At 28.4% G+C, this 22,168-nt stretch overlaps 1 protein-coding gene across 2 annotated transcripts in view; it reads right to left on the reverse strand.

The window, feature by feature from the left end:
* KCNQ (KCNQ potassium channel) overlaps positions 1–22,168 on the reverse strand; it is a 280,998-nt gene that overhangs the window by 97,259 nt on the left and 161,571 nt on the right. The window contains exon 2 of one of the 2 annotated variants that reach the window (XM_089219917.1): positions 14,989–15,969. The exons of the other annotated variant lie outside the window; for it this stretch is intronic. Coding sequence (XP_089076043.1) covers positions 14,989–15,683 — 695 coding nt within the window. The 5' untranslated portion in view covers positions 15,684–15,969. The remainder of the gene's footprint in view (positions 1–14,988; positions 15,970–22,168) is intronic. 2 annotated transcript variants of the gene reach the window in all.

Genomic DNA, 22,168 nt, shown 5'->3' on the forward strand with positions numbered 1-22,168 from the left:
ATATTGATTTTAAAGTGTTGGATATTTAAAAATTTTAATGGAATATCTTTGTATATTTAAAATAACATTATTTTTTATTGATCACGTTTGCACGATTTAATTGAGCAAATTTGTATTGAAAGCTTGTTGACTTTTTGTAAGATATTGTACATAATATATATATATATATATATATATTTATTTACAAATAACAAGCAAAGTTTCTTTGGAAAAGTAAAAAGACAAACTTTAATATAAATAGTTTTTGTAACCCTTTAATAATTTAATGGTAAAGGTTCGTGCTTGAATTCATTAAATGCATTTTTTCCCGTTGGATTTCAATCAATAAGTATAGTCAGTATATAGACGCCATTTAATTTAAATTCTCGAAAACGACCAAAGTAGTTTATAAGCTCTAGAAAATACATAGACTATATATTAATTTCAATATTCTTTTAGTGGTTGATTATAAGTATCAACATTAGAATATTATTTTCATAATTTGATAATGATTAGTCAAATATATTCACGCGTCTTTTATTTGTTCCTGAATAAGACCTGGATCAATAAGTTCTCAGCAATGTTTTATGAGGTTATATGTTCTCCTCTACCATTTTACTGGCTCATGACGACAATTCAAGCACATTTCTTGACGCATGAATCAATATATTATAATATTACGTAATCGATTATAAATTACAATTATCAGACTTCCCATCGGTGAGTGGTAACATCGCTATCAGCTATTAGCAATATGTCACTTGATGGACGTTCACGATGTGTTACTTATCTAAAACTATGGGTAAAAGTCAAGAAGATGTATAATTAAAGGTCAGGTCGACCGGAAGTGAAATTTTAATACCCATTTCCTGGAACACGAAACTTTACCTATGGTAAAACGTACAAAAATGATAAAATTACTTTAAATCGGAAACGGATATATTGACGTTATATTCTAAAATTTAAAATTTAAATTCTAGCTCTGTGATTTTACCACTCAGTTCCAAATTTTTTAATTCAAGTTTTCCTAATATTTTTGTAAGTTAATTGTTAATATTTTTGAGCTCAAATTGGTAATTTCTAAGCTCAGCAGTTTTCAATTATCCACAAAAGTTTAAATCACGACTAACTTCCGTGAAACCTGGCCCTTTTGTAATTTCTAAGTTTTCAACCTTGTCAAAATATCGTTCACGAACTGTAAATATTTGTAACTACAAACTCAAAATTTGTAAGTCACCTATCCCGTAGTTCCCTGTTTTGATTTTGTGCATACAAAAACTAATTATAAATTTGGAACAATATTATGGCAAAATCAAAGTTCTAAAAGTTCTACGAAACTCTCCTACAGATACCAGTGATACCACAGATATTTAAAAATAACTTACTAATTATTGAAAGATATGAATAAAAGTATTTAAATTTAGCGGCCAACTTAATAGTGCTCTATAAGCTTAATTATATAAACTATAAATTTCCTTTAATAAAAATGTATATATATTTTTATAAGCACATAGATCAAAAAATATATATATAAAATATATCGCAACGCAAAACCCTTGTGATAAGTTATCACTGAAAATAAAACGTTAATTTATCAAATATGTATTCCAGAATACAAACCTTATATTTTGGTGATAATAATCAAATATCACACGTGATATTTTATCAAACGATCTCGAGAATAAGGCCACAGGTAATATGATCGTTAGATAATCACTATATCAAATGATTAAGTAAGATTTAGTATTTAGATATTCAAGATTATTTAGAATAAATTAGAATAAATGCAGAAAAGTTAATGTTAGACTAATATGTACAATACATATTGAACACATATGATAGATTTACGATTATCTATAAATATTGCTATTACCATTGATCGAGTATATAATTTTATACATTTTTATCAATACCTGCTGTCATTGGTATTATGTAAATAATTAATTAACTGATTTGCAACTATTAAATATTTGTTGTCTTATATTTATAGTCTGTTTTCGGTCTTAAAATATAAAAAACCCAACATTTTCAATGTTAAAAAAATTTTAAATATGACACTTGAAAGTACATTTTACAGTATAATAGGTCATGATAAAAATATTGATATTTATCTAATGTTTTATTTTAAACCATCATCAAATTTGGATAGTGATAGGTATATTAGATATATTATAATATAAAAATTAAACATTTAGAATTTAGTTCATAGAAAATATATACAAAACTTTTAAATTAATATTATACTATTATTGAACTTATTTGACATTTCTTCATATGATTATCATTAAGCAGTAACTAATATTTGGTAAGATAATTACTAAACATTATGACGTAAATTAAACATTATATTAATATAACTTATTCATACTGTTATGGACAAAATAACAAACAACTTTTAAAAAAACTCCCCATACATAATATAAAATATATATGAAATGTTGATGTTAGATAAATTGATGATATGTTGAATAACCAGAAATATAAATAAAATAACTTCATGTCAATTAAAAATATTTCGCATTGTAAATATGATTCAAAACAAACACTAAACATGACGAATGGGGTAAAAATTAATAAAACAGAGGAATGCACATGAATCGGAAAAATAAATGTATTAGCAATTCGCTGTCAAATGTTAAATAATTCATTGAAACGTTTATTAAATTACCTCTAACTTGATTGCTTACCTACTTTTTATGTCAATATAACTGTACAATCGGTAGGTACATAATTTGAGTTCACGTGCTGAAAATAAAAAACTATGATAAAATGATCATTTAAATAATGCCTTAAATAGCATGACTTTTGTAACAAATTTTATTTGAACTTAAATTTAAACAATACCACATTAGGTTTAAATCAAAACAATGTATACCCCCGTTTTGAATAAATAACTATACCTAATCGGGTCGGACGCTGTAGCTTGATAATGAGTCATCGGGAATTTAAATTCGATATCAAACGATTTTAAATTGTAAAAAAATACAATTTATTCATGCTCGATATAATTTATCGTCAATAATTATATTTTTATTGTTTGTGACGTGACACGTTCCTGTATAAAAAAGATTGTACGTGACAACCAAGTCGTTTGGCAGTTTTTTTCTTGATCATCTCGCCAATTCGTCTAAATACAATATTATGTATATTTACAAAACGCGTGTACAGTTAATGGTGTACGTTTTAGGTATTCATTTCGGTTAAATTAATTAGTTTCGAATGTGGTTATTTAATATTATTTCAGATTCAAAACTCTAAATCCTCATTTTTAATGGAACCAAGAGAATCGTGACAGTTCCATTAGATTGGTCGACGCTTGACAGTAGTTAAAATGTATATACTGTAAGAACGACAATAAAGAAACGGCATTATAAGAATATTGTACTACAGCACGGACTTATCGACATTAAATAATATGTTATTATCATGGTAAATGAATTCAAACCAATTCTTGGTCTGGAAAAAATATCGCGTGTGGTAACTACGATTGTATAAGAAGAAGGGAGTAGAAGGGCTTCAGGTGGGCAGGAAGAGTTGTTGACCATATAATAATAACATAACGAGCATCATAATACAATTTTGCGGCGAAAAACGACGACGACAGCTAGCATACACACGCAACAACGTTCAAATGCCGTTATTATTATTAACAATAATAATTAATAATATAATATTAATAATAATAATAATAGTTTATAAAGATGTGTCTCATGCAGACAATCGAAAAACCGTGATATAGGTCTCACCATACAACACAGGCGGCAGCCAGTGCTCTTGTTGTTGGTTTGGTTGTTTAACACAGACTGACATTTATAATATCACCTTGTGTGTTTATAAACACATATTATGAACTGTGTACACGTAATATAAAATGGTGTGAATAGGAATATTTAGATAATTTTACCATAAATACTGATATATTTGGGCTACATAGTTTTTTAATACATCAAAATGCTGATATGTTCATTCAAAATATATTTATTGTTAACAGATTATTTTATTTATTTTTCTAAATTTTCTGTTTCTAATTTTCAAAAAATGAGGTTAATAGAAAAATATATGGTATTTGTACATGTGTATATTTTTATTCAACAAACTGATAGATGAATAGAATTAGATTGAACGGTTGAACAATAAAATAATATCCTTTGATTATTCAAAAATCATAATAGTTGACAATCTATAATGTGAGGTACACATATTATTATATACTACCATTTTTCATCACACGTGTTGGAAACTAAAACATCAATCTGACAGAAACAATAATAAAGTTTTGGCTTTCATCAGACTCGCAAAGTTGTCATTCTTCCCTCTCCCACCAAAACAATCATAAATATAAATTTGCGTAGACACGAGGGAGAGGGGGCCGACCGTTACGTGGAGGATAATATTTTATTCTATGACGGGTATAATGAAGATATTATTATAATAATACTGTAATAATTATGTATCCACGATATAATACTCATCCAGTTTGGGATGACACGATAGCTTATTTGGGGACTTGTAAGGTCGATTCCGTAAACATATCGCCGTGAGAAAGACTTAATAACATTATTATCACGCAAACTTCACCGTCACTGATGACGTCACGTGTAATATAGAAATATTCCTATGTGACATCAAACCCATTGTCATAACTTATATTCTCGAGGGACGAACGCCGAGCTTCGACAAACGGTGTTTGATATCAAAGTGTTGGTGATGGCGGTAAACTCGTGAGGTGGTGGTTGGACGATAATATTTTGATATTGTTCAAATAGCGGCGTTTTAATTAAAATTGTATTTGAAAAATGTTTAATCACCACCTCGCTCGTATATACAGGCTGGATACTTTATTAGCCATGGTTACTCCGTAATGAAAGTATCAGAAATTATTTTAATATAATATATACCTTAAACACATAATGTATGCGAAGAACACCGTCAAAAAGGTTCAGCGTGAGAACTCACACACTTTGCCTGTTACGGACAGGTGGCCTTTTTAATACACGGTTTGGAGACAAACTTTCCCTTTAAGCCAACAAAATTTGTTTAAAAAGCCGGAAATCGGCCTCTTCTTTGGTTTTAGTTGGTATATACGTAATATACCTATGTGTTATAGCACTGTTTTAATACTATCTCAATACTACGGATTTATTTGTTAGGCCTACACCACTACAATAGGGATACCGCGGTTCATTTTGCTGGTGAACATTCAACGAGTCTCCATAAACCAACTCCACTCGCCAATGATATTAAAATTATAGTTACGATAACTTTTCACTCCATTTTGTAATCTTTTTGAGTTTATTGTGATGCCTCTACATTCGACGGCATTTGTTTGAGTGTTTTTCAACATAAACTAATTTATGAACAGCAATATGCTGCTTTCTTTCGAGAATATATTTAAAACCTTATAGGCACTAGTAATCAATTTGTTTTATTGGTTTAATCATTTTCAACAATAAATAAAATTTGATAGAACAGATAGTCGTTGACATCCGCTGATGGTATCCACATCGGTTGTCAGCATGGGTGATGGTCCGGGAAAATCTATACAATACAATAGTAGTACAATAGTAGTATTGAGACTGATGATTTACAATTGTAGATGGGGAAATCAGCGTGAATACGGACTTTAATAAACAATTCTAATGGAACTTTGGAAGCAATTCCAAAATGGAGTGTTATAAATCGATAGTGTAACTATGATCATGGTCGACAGCCCTGGTAAAGAATATTTGTAGATAGTGACTCAGCAATTGATTGGCAATTTAGATTCTAGGTCACGTTTTCCTCCGGTATTTTTTTTTTTTTTTTTTTGGCCTAGTTATTGGTGAATTGCGTCATCGTCGGAGAAAGATAGCGTGTTGCATAGGAGGGCTGTGTGGAGCGTCTAGTTAAATGTTTATGAGACCATTCTTATACTACACATTTCATTCTAAATCGTCTTCTTTTCTTTTCAATGGTTTGATAAGTTGAAGTTTACAATTCGAAGATGTTTGAAGAAGTGACTATTGTATTTATATTAATATTGCTAGTAGAATCTACATGCCATATTTCTTCCTGTCTGTGAGAGATAATTAGAGTTGGTGAATGTTTATTTGAAGGATTTTACATGATTTATTGATTTCCTATTTTGTACGACGAAGATATTACGTGGATTGCGATATATTGTAGGTACTGTTTTCACATTGTATACAAGTTGGATTTTTGATTATAAATAATAAAAGTAATTTGAATGAAAATTTCAAGTTTTCATAAATTATGTTTAAAAATCTAGATATTTGTTATAGTTTTTCCAAAGTCGTTTAACTATTATCGTGAAATGAACTAAGGATTTATATATTATAAGCGTATTCTCCTTAGCTATGACTGTTGTTCATTGGCTAAGTGAGTTACTGGTTTCTGATTGTAGAGAGTCTCATTAGTTTCTGGTTCATACATGCAAAATATGATTAACTGTTATCGCTCTGTGTTTATTTCTACCCAATAATGGGTAAGTACGGATTGTTTGTAATATGGATTTCTCTAAAGTGCAGTGACCAGCGTTTGTTAGATTAGTATGTATATATACAATATACATATATAATATATTATATACTATCATATTCTCAGCTGGAACTAGTTTTAATATAGATAATAGGGGTGTAACATAACAATTTGTTACACATACCAACGTACTTCGTTATCAAAAGAGCACAACATGTTTATTTTTAATAAGACAAAAATACAACATTTAAATATACACTGATCAATAATTTTAATCAGTCCAAATAAAACAAAACTTATCGAGTACCTAGTTAACTGAACATCACTTGACCAAATTGGTTAGGATAGTATACTGTAAATCAAACATTGAGTAAATAATCTCTTTTATTTTAATCCTATTTAGTTTTATACAAAATCTAGATAACAATCTTATTGGGATATAATGAAGAATTTTTCGGCTTTGTAATATTGTCACGCATTTTGTTCGTAATATTAAAATGTATAAAACTTCAAATTATATACAAAAATAACCAAAACACTTGGTTCAATACTAAACCAATTATACGACAAACCATTAGGTTATCCTCTAACATAATGATATTTTAATTCATTCGACATTTACCAATTCCACTGAAACTAACTTTTACAATACTAATGGGATAACAATATACTTCATGGACTAATTTGATTAAATTAACAATCTACTAACAACAGTTTAGACTACGATAAAATTGATTTAGAATTGAAAATGTTAAGGTCAAATACACATTTTAATGTGTTTAGATTTTATATAGTAGCCTACCACGAGATCTTTTGTGACTCACGACGAATTGATTTGCTGACTGCATCTGACAATCGAAAATAAAAGCAATTTACTTAGCTTTTACGTCATGTTCATAATGAAATGTAATTCAGTCAGGTTTTATTTTAGAAAATTAATTTGTTTCGTAGATCAAAACTAGTAGATCAGTATTGATCAAAACTATTAGCTCAATATAAATCCTGACATTAAATTTATTTAAAAATTAATATAGGTATAACATACAAAATAATTCTAAGTAATAAAATCAATTATTTAAATTAAATATTAAATATTTTTATTTTATAGAATTTTTATATTAAAATATGATTTTTTTTTTAAGTTCTAAGTAGGAAGTATTGGATAAATTTAGATAAATCTTCGTTTTGCTTTGATAAACAAAATATGCACTGCGTTAATTAATTTGAATATCTCTCAGTAATTATTTTTAAACTTTTTGTTAAATATCATGTTGAAAGGAAGGCTGTTAATCATATATTACATTAAAGCATTCATACTGCATCATAAGCTAAGGTTACCGACTTTTCAGTTAATAATTATAACGCACTATGTATGTGTGTATGTTAATAGATAAATAGATAGCTAGATAACATAAAGCGTGACTCACAAACCATTTTATAGTTATGACTTTCAGTCTTTTAATGTATATTACATCATATTTATGAATATTTAGATTTTTATACTATTAAAGATTTATATACTGCGGAAATATAAAACAACAGAACTACATAATCCTTTTTTCAAATTACACCATACATTTAAAAATTTGATAAAGTAGTTTCTGATTTATTAAAATGTGTTTACCTCCTATAAGGATAACAACCCTACTATTAATGGTTTTTTATAAAACTCTAAATATATTTTATTTAAGCCTTTTCATTAAATTAAAAAAATTACAAAATATTAACAGATTAATGTTAATATAATGTGATATATATCACAGATAATGTGAATCATTGTGATTCACTAATATTTATATTTACAGTATTATACTATAAAATCGACTAAAAATAAAATATACCTAACTCTATTAAAATAAATTATAGTTAAACGATTGTTGTCCTAGTACCTCTATAGTATAGAGTATTTTTTTTTTTTACAGCAACATTGGGTGTGGGGTGATGTGGTAGAGGTTGTTTTGTGTATTTATTTGTAGATTTTTAATTCGGTAGTTTGTAATACGTATTTGTGTATGTGTGGCAAGAATATATTGCTGAAAATCATGGATGAGTGACCATCCGTGAACTAGCAACTGTGGCAGGTAAGTACCTATGCTCAATGCATTTCCGCAGATTGAACGTACGCCCGCGACTCATCAAGCCACACAATAGACCTATTATAAACATTATTATTATGTTTAAAAACTTGAATTTTTATCTAATGGGTATTATCCAATGTCTACATTTTTACAGGCCACAGCATTCATAAATATTATCAAACACGTTACGTCAATGTAGCGAAATTGCCTATATAAGACGCCGCGTTAACTTATAGTAGTTGAAATTATAGTACAAACCGAATGAGCGTAAAATTTAATTTTTTTAAACGCGGTTGCGTATATTTTTTGGATGACAAAGTAAAATTTTAATACAACTAAATTCATCACGGTATAGGTATCAACATTTTGCTGTTTTCAATAATTGTCTAATTTAATTTAAATTCTTTAGCAAAATTTAAAGTGCAAAAATGTATTTATCATATTATTTATCATCAAACTCCAATTTAGGTACTCAATAATCACTTTCGTATTATAGCATTATAGTTTAATTTAAATCTTAGAATATTTCTATAATATAATATTTTAAGATATTCACTTAACATTTCTTCTTTACAGTATTATTAAAAAGCAGTAGCCACTATTGTTAATATAGTGGCGTAAATAGCTTTGTTCATTTAACGATTAATATAATTTTAATTTTTGTTAGAATATAAAATCATAGTTGCATACATTTTTGATTTTAATATTTTAAGTAAATTTTGACAATAACGAATAGATAATACTTTTTACATTATTCATTCTTAAAATATCTAGTATTAAAATCGAAAAATCGAAATAAAACAAGAATAATGATCAACACGATAATTTCTAAACGCAGCTTTAAAAATTTCAGTCTTATATATATTAAACACAACTAAACAACAAGAAACATAATTATGCATTAAATAGTATTTAAAAGTAGTTTGTGTTCATCGCCCGACCGTGCAACACGTGTGCTTCGCATTGTACCGCATTTATAGCTGCAGTAACACAACTTTCTAGCGTACAGGTAATATGATTATCATTATTGCATTAATTACGCCAATTAAGTAATATCTTCATACCCAAAATGGGTGATAAGTCTATTTCAACTAACTATATGAACAATACAGGAATTTTTTCCCAGCTCATACGTAATAATACCACTTTTGCAGAGTTAGTCTCTAGTGTTACATTACCGAAAATGAACTAAGCAATTGTATTTAAATAATTGAATTCTATTAAAAACATCAAACAAATCAAATATATCACTGCAATCAGTAAAATTACACCCGCAGAAAACATACAATTTGTATTACGTATTTCAAATAATAGGTTTTGCGTTTTTTTCAACAGCCATGCTGTCATGGAGAATCTTCTTAAAACCCATTCCTCAATTCAAGTCAATTAAATTGAAATTCTTATTCACTTATAAACGCTTCCAAAAGAATCATTCTATCAAATGTTTATCCTACAATTCCTAATCAACTTATATTAAATGCGTTACATGAACTAGGAATTAAACTACTTCCAAAACTTCTCTCACGAAAGCTAGATTTTCAACAGAACAATTTTCACATATACTAAGCTTCAAAAGACAAGTATATACTAACCAGTATAGTGTTTTCAAAGTACCAAACTCAATCGGAGTAACTGTAAAGATCACCATGTTCAGAATTTTCATTACTGATTATACCATAACCTGCTTTAATTGTCATCAAACGGGTTACTTTCAGTCAATGTAAAAATGTACCTGACCAAATTAATCTTATTGATGAAACTGAAACCTAAAAATGAAACTGATTGTAATGTTTATTATTAAACAAATACAATCCGATCTCAATATTTTTACAAAAAACAATTTTTATTAACAACAAAGTCGGCTCCCTAAAAAACTACACAACATATTATATAAATCTGACTAATGAAGGTAAAACTAGTGGTAGGATGGCAACGCATATCAATTCAAGTTATGACTCAGAAGGAATTTCCATTAATACAAATTTAGAAGTGCTCGACGTATTAACCAAAAATCCAATTACTATTTGCAATATATATTTACCCATTTCTTAAGATTTCGATCATTGAAATATTCAAAACATTAATTAACTGCCCACATCTTATTTTCTTTTAGGAGACTTCAACAACCACAGTCTTTAATATAACTTAGACCATCGAGGAACATTAATCGAACAAATACTCTACAGCAACAACAACCTCAACTTACTAAACAATATCTAACCTACAAGAGTTAGCTCAAGTAATGGATATCTTTCTGCCATCGACCTAGTACAAACGGTGCTAACCGATATTCTAGAGATAACCAATGTAATAGACCAGTTTTTTTTCTCCAACAGTAGCAATTCTAGTTTAAATCCTGACTCTTTGAAATTTAAAAAAACTCAAGAAATTATCAGCTTACCAGATTATTTAGCAACATTAAACCAATGTTTAATGATTATCAATGAACCTACTACAATGTCAGAACTTATCTCTAGTTTACTAGGAAATTTTAATAGTTGTAGACCTGACAAAATTCCGTTCTCATTTATCCAAAACCTCTCAACTAAAGGTAAAAATCAACTCCTCTAGTGTATAATAATGTTTGGTTGTCCGGAAATATTCTAACGATGTGGAAAAATTCTAGCATTGATGGGGATTATTCCAAAAAAAAAAAAAAACAAAATCAAGAAAAAAATAAGCTTCAGGATACCGTTCTATTTCGGTATTGTGTAACCCAACAACCACGTAGAACACTCGAAATAATAGTCTACAACAGGCTTAATTGGTATGTACAAAGAATTAATCTATTATTTCCAAACCAACATAGGTTTAGGAAATTTCACTCCACAACAGACTGTCATGTCCAAATTAAAAAAGAAATACTCGAATCGTTTGTCGAGAAACAAAACCATGATTCTCGTTAGCTTAGACCTTCAATAATCATACGAGTATACGACACAGTTTGGCATCAATCGCACCATAGAGTTTTGAATATACTGAGCAAATGGAATATCAATAAGCAGTTGCATTAATTTCTAGTAAGTTTTCTAAATTAACGTTCTTTCCAAGTTAAAATACGATAAATTACTATATTTCACAAAAATGTGTACTTGAAAACGGAGTCCTCCAAGGTTCCCCTTAAACATTGTCTTTTTCGAAATTGCCTAAAAATTCTGTCGAAGTGGTATTTCCACTCAGATTTTATCTCCTCACCCGAAAAAACTAAATGTATCATGTTTTTCAATAAGAAAAAAATCAAAATTCATCACCAAAATTATTTTTAGGAAACACTCTTTTGCCTTCTGTGAACTGCATAAAAATCTTAGGTCTGATTTTTGATAGCTAACTCGCCTAGAAAACTTATATAGTCGAAACTAAAACCAGAGCAATCAAAAGTATAACTTACTATCCTAAAAACATTATGCCATGCTGAATGGGGCGAAAAAAGTATTGTCTTAACTAACTTATATAGATCTCTAGTTAGATCAAAATTAGACTACGGATCAATATATTATAACAATGCCAACTCCAATATTTTAAAAGCGATTGATATAATTCATAACAATGACCTAAGAGTAGCAACCGTAACATTTTGAAATAGTCCAATTCCAAGTATTTTATCCATTTCCGGAGAACCTCCCCTTCACATTCACAGAATTAAATTATCTCTAAATTACATAGCTATAGAATATGTTCTATCATCTCCAGAAAACTCAACATTGCCATTTTTAATTCAAAATCGTCATGCTAGTATATTCCATATTTCCCAACCTTGACCTATAGGTACAACAGAAGAATTATAAACAAAATTAAATGAAATTAATTTAGTTTAGTATTTTTATTTATTTTTTTTATAAAAGATATTTTTCGATATTCATACATAAGAATGATATTTTTGATATTTGATCGAATTACTTACAATAATTCTTATGTTGTCATTATTATAAATACTATTTGTATTTCATAAGTTTCAAAAATGTAATCAATATGTATAATGTATGATATAATGTAATTTTTTTTTAATAATTTCTATAGTTTTTCTATTTTTACTTCAACGTTTTTTATATACATTATTATAGTACTATTTTACATCATACATATTAATTGTTTCACAAGACTATCATTTAAATTATATAAACGTATGAGCATATTATTGTATGCTATACACTTAAATATTACTAGTACTAAAATCGGCAACTAACTAACAAGAGTATATTTAAACTAATCGGACGTTGGGTGCAAGTATGTATTTACAATTTTGAATTAATTTACTAATGATAAACAATGCGTTATTGTTTCGTAAACTTTTAACAAAATCTATAAAATAAAATCAACCCGAGCTTATTGAGTTGAACCAAGTTTAAGTTTTAATAAGGATTTGGTTAACATCGTGAATAACGTAATAAATGTTTGACCATTCAGATAGTTCATAACAATAGTATATAAAACCAAATGGTTCACAATCGTTTATTCGTTTATGACCAAATTTCAATTACTGAAGTTTCAGAAGACATCCGATAGATTTTTATGGGTTATTCTGTCTATTGAACGAACATGAAGCTATAATAATCAAACAAATTCATTGAAATACATTTTCGCATACATTTTGTTCACCTCGTTGTTAATGCTTGACAAGATATTTGCGTTTCAAATACAAGTACGTCTAAAAGTGGAATTTAGGTCAAATGATTATTTACATTTTTGTGTGATCAATGTTATAATTGGTTGTACAGGACTTATTATTTTTATGTTTAAAGATTTTTCCAAGTAAACGATTGAAATGATAACACAGTTAGTGTACGAAAAATTTTAATTTGTAACTCTCAATATAAAATATAATATACACAGCAAAACGCATACTCTCATTAAACATTTGCATCATAGATAAATAAATATATAGTTATTAATAATAATAATATAGTAATTAGGTACATAGTTATTATTTATTCAATATAAAATATATTGATGGAAAATGAAATGACCAATATAATTTTATCCAAGTGATTTACAAGTGATTTATAAGAAACTTAAAGAATCTACTTCAAAATCAACTTTTAATTATTCTAAAACAAGAATATTTTACCCATGATAAAACAAACTATCAAATGTAATTAACTAATTATTGTTATGGAAATTGATTTCTAATTAATATAAAAATAAATTTAAAAATGATACAACTTAGTAGTTTTATATAATTATACATTTATGTCCGTTATAGTTACTTAATTTATGCTTCTTTTTAAAGTTTATCAGTCAGTAAGACTATCTCGATAAACAATATCCCTCCTCCAACCATCCCAATTAGGTGCACTTGTTTTCTAGTCTGGTCTTTCATTTAGTGATTTTACATATTTTTTAATTAAATCTTCCTATCTTCAACGATCTCCCAATTAGGAATTTTCCTATTGGATTTTCATTCATAACCATGCGTAAGAGTTGATTGCGGCTTCACCACACATATCCAGCTTACTATAATCTTTGATTCCTGATTAGGTCCAATATTTTTTGGTTTTCGGAAAATTCCCTATAACTCATTTTCTTCCCTTGCTCATAGGTCTAAAAAAGAATTTTTCTTTCAAAAAACATCAGTTTCTTTTCATAAGGTCTCCTTAGAAATTATTCTATATTAATATACTTATATTACGTAAATGATTTTTGTGTTTTATTCATAAAAAAATTGTTTAAAAAACTGTAAAATTTGTTACCTATGATAGCATGCACTAAATCAACACTAAACTTGTAAATGTTGATATTAATTTTCTCTATCAGTATTATAATATTATTTTGTTTGTCTTATTGTTTTCAACATTTTTCATCAGTTTAGTGTAAAAAATGTACTATGTTAATTTATTATTATTATTTACCTAACAGATAAGAATCTAGAATGATGGAATTATGTTTCAGAATTGATTTTTAAACATTTTGAGTTTTTATATTTATCAACTAACTTAGTTATAACAACAAAAAAATCATCATACACAGCATTATGTTGGATGGTCAAGTCTTAATTTAAAATCTTGTATGTACTATTATTGTTATATTTGGTGCTGGAAGGTGTTAAAAATGCAACAAAAAAAAAAAGCGTTGTAATCTATACAACACATTAATGGGAAAACTAGTTATTAAATAGCATGATGGTGATATTCACCAAATATACGAGTTTTTAAAACATAAAACACTATTTAAATTTATGTGACACATGATTTTAGGTAGAATTTTGTGCACAAGTATATTCTCGTAGGTATATCAGTTTTCGTTATAACTATTCGCTAATAATAATTTTTAAAAAAAAAAACAAAATAAATTATATCTTTATATAGAATTATTATGTGTGATAGTTTTATTTCATTGTAGATTGTTCATTATAAACCCTCTTATATTGTATCTTATAATCTATTACAATGTTATTACGTATAATACATCTGTGGTCTATTTAACATAATGTGAAGCGCTGACGCACGTTTGTACTTACACAGCGAAGTGGTAAATGAAGCAGATCCATCCGCACGGGTGTTCGAGGAACACGTAGACCTTCTCTTGGAACGTCTTGCCCTTCCGCTGGTGGAACACGTACTTGGCCTTGAACGCCTGATCGATGGGCAGGTAAATGGGGTAATACGGGTCGGGGACGCCGGGCGGAGCGGGCGGTTTGGCATCGCCGCCGGCGGTTACCACCTCGACAATGGCCGCATCGTCGGCGTCGCTGCTCGGCGTCGGCGGGTCGGCAAAGTCCTCACGCGGCTGCCGGCGCTTCTTTAGCGGCGTGGGCACCCGCCGGTGGTGCGCCTCGCCGAACCTGGGCATCCGCCTGTGGTGGTGCGGCGGCCGGACCTGTTGGTCAGGTGCGGCTTCCTGCTTGCCGCCGTCAAACCGCTGTTGCCGATGCCGCTCGTCGTTGGTGCCACCGTCCTCTTGCGGCTGGCCACCACCACCGCCGCCACCGACTCCACCGGCGCCTCCCGCACATCCAACGCGTGGCCGTTGCTGATGCTGTTGTTGTAGCTGTTTCAGTTCGGTGGAAGCGACCCTGTTGATGACGGGCGATCCGCCCGCCCCCCCGTTTCCTGTTCCACTGCCGTTGCTTCTCAGTGACACTTCCCTGGACTTGCGGAACAGCTGCACCTCTTCGGCGCGGTTCATGTCGACACAAAACGGCCACGCCAACATCCGGTGGCCGCCGTGCACATGGTTTTCTGAGCGCGGTACGCCTGGCCGCCGCACTCACGGTCTGTGGGTGACATTGTGTGACGTCATGTCAGCTTCAGTGTCAGCGTCGGATTCAGTGTCGGTGGCAATAGTGGCTACTGAGACAACGTTTGCAGTGGCTGAGGCTGAGCCGGAAGCGGTGCGAGTCGGGCGACTGCGGAAACGTCAGAGCACAACCATCCGTATACCCGCGTGATCCGCGACGCGCGTCGCAAATCCGGAAATATAAGTTTATTTTCCGTCAAACCTAATATCAACAACCATACGTTACCATCACGACAATTTATGATGGTCGTCTCGCATTGGTTTACCACGACCGTGAACCTTAATATGGGTAGGCATAATATTCTTTGAACCTATGTACAATTGTATCTAAATGTGAATATCGACGAATGTACACTGTAAGGACTTAGTTTAGACGCTAATTTCGGTGAATTAGAAAAAATAATAATTATAATATTCTAATTTAACTGGTATTTACCATAATGTAGCTGCGGTAAATATAAAAAATCAATTCGATTGTTTTCTGTTTATTTACACTATATTAAATTGTTTTGGTTAGATATAAGCAAATTCCTACGTATTTCAATTTTAGAAGACATAAAATAATGTGCCATTTCCTATACCACTTCAAATTAAACAGACATTTTACAAATATTCTAAGAAAAAATAGTAGGCTACTATTCAAAACGAAAAATCAATGTTGCACCAATTACCATGTGTGATACAGAAACACGTGGTAATTAAAAAAATGAACTCAAATATTTTTAACTGAGTTAAATATACTATTTTTTGACTTATTATCACACAATTACATTGACCTAACTTAATTAAATCTAGTTAAATTTCAAAATTTGCCTTTATCGGTTTTTGATCGTGGCAACCGTCTAGCTCGATATGATTTCCTTTTTTTTATAATTTACGACTTTTGTACTGTACAACATTTATTGGTTGATCAAATTGTTCAGAATTAGGTTCTCCCAATCTTTGACATATAATGTTCACATAATTCATAAACTATTTTACGCACAATTTTCGTAAACATAATATCTAAGAAGGTGGACGGAAAAATAATTTTTTCTTAACCATTCTCCGTTCGACAGATGCTGAACTAAGAGCTTTATCGATTTACGCCTCAGCAAGATCAATCGATATATATATTATGGATATTATGATAGTCTATGATCGAGTTAAATTGATCACAATTTGAGTTTAGATAATAAATATATATTGCATATCGCAAGAATGGTAATAAAACTAGTATTTTGGTTGCAATAGTTTTACTAACCATTTACCACTTAACTATAAATATAGAATGCATATCGTACATAATCAATTTTGTATATTGCAAAGTCTCTCATTATTAGATCCAGCATTTATATTCCATTAACTATATTTTCATTGAAATAATATAGATAAAATATTAAAACAATGTTAGCTATTATTATTAATACTAATATGAATTTATGAGTTTTTTTATAATCTAGAAAAATTAAAACCGAATCGTTTGGTACTGTCCAATAGTGGGATAAGTTTTTCGGTTTAATTAAGTGTTCAATATTTACAGTTCAGTAAAATTTACGCATATTTACATGATGAAAATTTAAAAGTATGGTCCACGTTAAAGCTTTAATTTAAAGAATATTTCTGGAATGAAATTCAGCATGTGACCTAGACAGTATAGACCCATCAAATGGCCAAATATTACAGAGTACTCAGAATGCTCTCGGTCCAAGCCACAATAATGATATATATATTAGTATCATCCAAGCGCATATTTTGATAAACCACATGTGTCCGGACTTCAAGTAATTATTAACATATTTCTAGTTTATAATTGATGAATGGAGCAGTACACCCGCGCACATAAATTCCAATATACCTAATATTATTATGTTAAGTTTTTTTTCATATAGGTCCCTATTCAAATATTTTTGTCTTTAGATCAATATACAAACTTAAGTTAAACTGATAGAAAAGCAATATTTTAATCTTTCAGTGATTATTAAATTATATTTTTCGATAACTATTTGTTGAATATTTATAACGTTAAATTATAATTCACACAAGTCATATAAATACCTGTCAACCAAAATTATACTCTTTTTATACGACTATTTCTTTAGAAAGATTATGCCTTGTTATAGGATATGGACTTAGAAAAACATATATATTACGTTATTTGAAAAAAAAATTATTTTAATAAGCCACTAACTTAAATAAATTGCTTCTGTCAGAATATATATAATATTTTGATTAAACAAAGTCAACTTATTTCCTGTTAGTTAAATTAAAAATTAAAATTTTAAACATAACTTCAAAGAAAGAAGGTTGATTTTAAATGGAAATCTTTTTTGAAATCATAAAGAGTTTGGTTATCAAACGAAAAAAGCAATATTTATTCTATATTTTATGTTCAATACAATGTGAAATCTTACCAATTTTACCTATTTTATTCTGTAGTTTTTATTTAAAATCAATGTTATTGTCCTAGTTCAATAAACAATTAATAAAAATGGAAATCTTATGTATTTAACTTTGTCTGAACAATAAACTTCAAAAGCCACAATAAATAACCATATCCTGCAGCCATATTTTAATAGTAAAAATATGGATTGTCAGATTATGTAAATCGATTGAGTTGATTTTTTCATCATCTTTACAACTAAGCTCTAATTATAACTAGCTAAATTTATATGACTAGCACATTAGATTTCTACTTTTCTACCAAAATTATAATAATATGTAGTCTATCAATATTTCAACTAATAAAATGTTTTATTACAGCTTCTCTCGTTCTCAAAAAAAAAAAAAAAAAATGTACATTTTCTGAAGAAAAATGTTCTTATACCTTTAGAAAATTATATTTCAAAGAAAACTCGAAACACTGACAAAGGCCATTATAGTAATATGTTAAGTAAAAAGTTTTTTATCTTTTGTAATTTTGTTTTCATTTAGTGCTGTTATCGCTTCTCACTGGTTAAACTGAATAACGCTCTTTAAATAAATAAAATATGGCCCAAGGTTATAAGTGTTATGACTATCACAAGTACACGTTGAATATTCAATAGACATTGTTTAAACTTTTATGTTTTAAAATGTTAAAAATACATAATGACAAAAATTAATAAATGTTCCGTTATTTCTCATCAATAAGATAACTCGGAATTTCAAAAATAATAAGGTACCTATCATGAACAAATTATTACATAAAACACAAAAATATATGTATTTAATTTTGTATTACTAATTATTATGTTAGATTAAGATTTAATTGAGTACTTTTTTTTCTTTTTTTTTTTGTAAGGGGAACCCGTGGTATGGTAGGAGTTATTTTTGTGTATTTGTTTGTAGGTTTTTAAGTGGGTAGGGTTCAAGGGTTGTAACACGTGTTTGTATATGTGTGGCAAGGATATGTTGCTAAAAATCCCGGGTGGTCCCCCATCCGGTAGCTAGCAAGTGCGGCTGGTACGTATGGTCAGTGCATTTCCATTATTGCGCATTAAGCGTACGACCGCGCATCACCAAGCCATAATTTGGTACTTTACCTTAGTTTGACTTACATTATTATAATAGGTATTACTTTATTAAAGCTTTAAAATAATAAAATATATACGAAGTAGACTAAAAATATTTTTCGATGGAACTATTAACACAAAGCTTAATATTTAAAGATGTCAGAAATAAGTTCTAAAATAAATAATTCAAAGCACGTACCTATATGATTCTAATACAGGATTTTAGGTCAAAAGACAATAGGTCTAAACATTGATTGTACATACCTATTCTTATAAATATACGCATTATCAAGTATTAACACATCCCAATGTTATAATATATAATATATATATTTCAATTCTTTACAAATATATTGTTCTTTTATAATGAATCCATAACTAGCGATTTTTTTTCTCATGTGTCGACACATAACGATCATTTTTTATCATACCTTCTATGACACTTATATTATTTTAAAAATTATTTTTGAATGCGTAAACAATATTATACGAAATATTGAATATGATAACCTACGATTGCGTACTTTTAATAACCTTTAAGAAAGTATTTGACTTGTTTACTATAAATTATAAATTTTAAGTATTTTTATAGGTATTTAAGAATTTAAGTATCACTATTTCACTTTCATATTATTTTACGGTAGGTTTTTTTAAATGACTAAATACACGAATTCATACATATTACATTTTAATTCTATATTAATCATAAATTTGGTATTGTAAGTAGATATTAAAATAGGATCTTACAGATATAAGTTTTCTTGTATGTTTTCAAGTTTTCAATGTTATTTCTCATCATTTTTTTAATGGATATCTCGATGAATATTATTTTTATATAGTAGTTAATTTGCTAAAGTACTATTAGAAGATGAAAAAATAAATAAACGAAAATAAGAGATAAATTTCAAATATTCTTTAGGTTGATTTAAAGAGAAGCTCTATTGTTATATTCTAACATAATTTAAAAATCAGTCTCTTCTTTCGTTCGTTAATGCATTTTATAAATTATAGCATTTACATATAATTCACAAATAATACATATTTACCATATTGTACACGAGAAAATTTAATTTTAATATTATATTTTTACTATATAATACGAGTATATTGTATTTATATTTAAAGATTATATATATTTGAAAATTTTAATCATTTTTATATTTTAAATTGATTAGTTAGAATGTATCAGGTTTGAATGACGTAAATGTACATTTAATATGAAAAACAGCGGAAAATGCATTTAAAAACAATATTATTGTTAACATAATATAACGATATCAATAACCGTTTTTGTGTTTCTTCATTGCACCAAGATTAAAATAAGGTTTATACACTAATCAAAATGGTACTAGAGATATTTCATCGTTTTCAGTATTAACATAACAGTTTAAATACTTTCTGAATAAAATCGTATCAATATCGTACTTATATACAACGAATAGCATTTAAAATTAAAAATAATAACTCAAATAGTTAATAATCTGTAAATATAAATATCAGTAAATATCCAAGAAAAGCATAAAAAGTTTTTTAAATTTATCCATACAACGATTTTATAACAAATGGTTTGAAAGTATAGAATTTTTATAATTTTTAAAATAACTTAATAATTTAATAGGTAAATAAAAATAATTCAGAAGTTATGTATAAAAATAATATGCTGTTCTTTGAGTAGAATATAAATTAGTCTGTTGAGAACTTCAAGTGCACAAAACTGACATTTATTTTGGGAAAATTATAGGATCAAAATGGACGCTAAGATTTGAGCAGGGTCAATTAATGTGACGCTGTGAAACATTAATTACACCGAAGAGAACCAGGGTTCTGAGATTCCACAGGCTGGTAATAAATAGCCTGGTCTTCAATAGATATCTATGAATAATGTTCTTCTAAAAGCAGCTAGAACACACGTTTAAATATGTCGTAGGCGAGGTGATATTTTGAGTAATACTTGTTTAATGATATGCAAGCTTCATTTAATTTAAATACGTCTACATAACTGTAACGAATGTACCAAACAAATTGAAATAGTAATATATTGTGACAATTTCGTACCAATAATAATCGGAAATGTATTAAGTCGTTCGACAAAGGAACTAAATAAAGATAATTTATGTAACAATATAAAAAAAAAAATTCGACTAACAAAAATAAAATACATTTTACTTGTAAACATGAAATTGTCTTTACCTATCTAGTGAATAAATAAAATTTCAAATAAATAAGAATGAGCTATAGCTATAAATATATAGCTATTGTATAGTTAGATAATTGAACTATTACTAAAAAATAATTAATTGTATATAGTTATATAATTTAGTAATAACTTTGTAATATTTATATTTGATACATTTAGTGAATTACATTGTATTAATTATTTCCTTTATAAACTTAAATTAAAATACATTTCTTTCCTCTCTTTGTCTTGTTTTATATATTATATTAATTGCATATCCTTCAATAATGTCTTCATAATAAAATATATTATTCTCTATTGCATAGGCAATCCACTAATCCATATTTATTTAAAAATTAAAAATATATGAGATTTACGTTTTATTTGTTTTTTCTTTGTTTAATTTTTAATAATAATAGAATGGTTATGTTAGTTTATATTAATATTGCATTAGTAGTAAAAAATATTAATAATAATGAAATTATCTTAATTTTATTATGAGTTTAATTAATATTAATATTTCTTTTGATTTGAATGAAGGAATATATAGGTCATTAGCAAACTAGACAGTGACATAAATTTACATATACTTACTATAAAGTAGTCAGGTAGGTACTTAATAAATTGTTTTCGAACTGATAGGTATATAAATTAAGAAATATTTTTTAAGTGATTAATAAAAGAACATAAAAAATTTAAAATAAAATTTATCGAAATGTTAAAATGTTGGTTTTAATATCATGGGTTACAAT

Source organism: Diuraphis noxia, unplaced genomic scaffold (genome assembly GCF_037042655.1).
Source record: "Diuraphis noxia isolate RWA-SAM2 unplaced genomic scaffold, SU_Dnox_SAM2 contig0002, whole genome shotgun sequence".
Lineage (NCBI taxonomy): Eukaryota > Metazoa > Arthropoda > Insecta > Hemiptera > Aphididae > Diuraphis > Diuraphis noxia.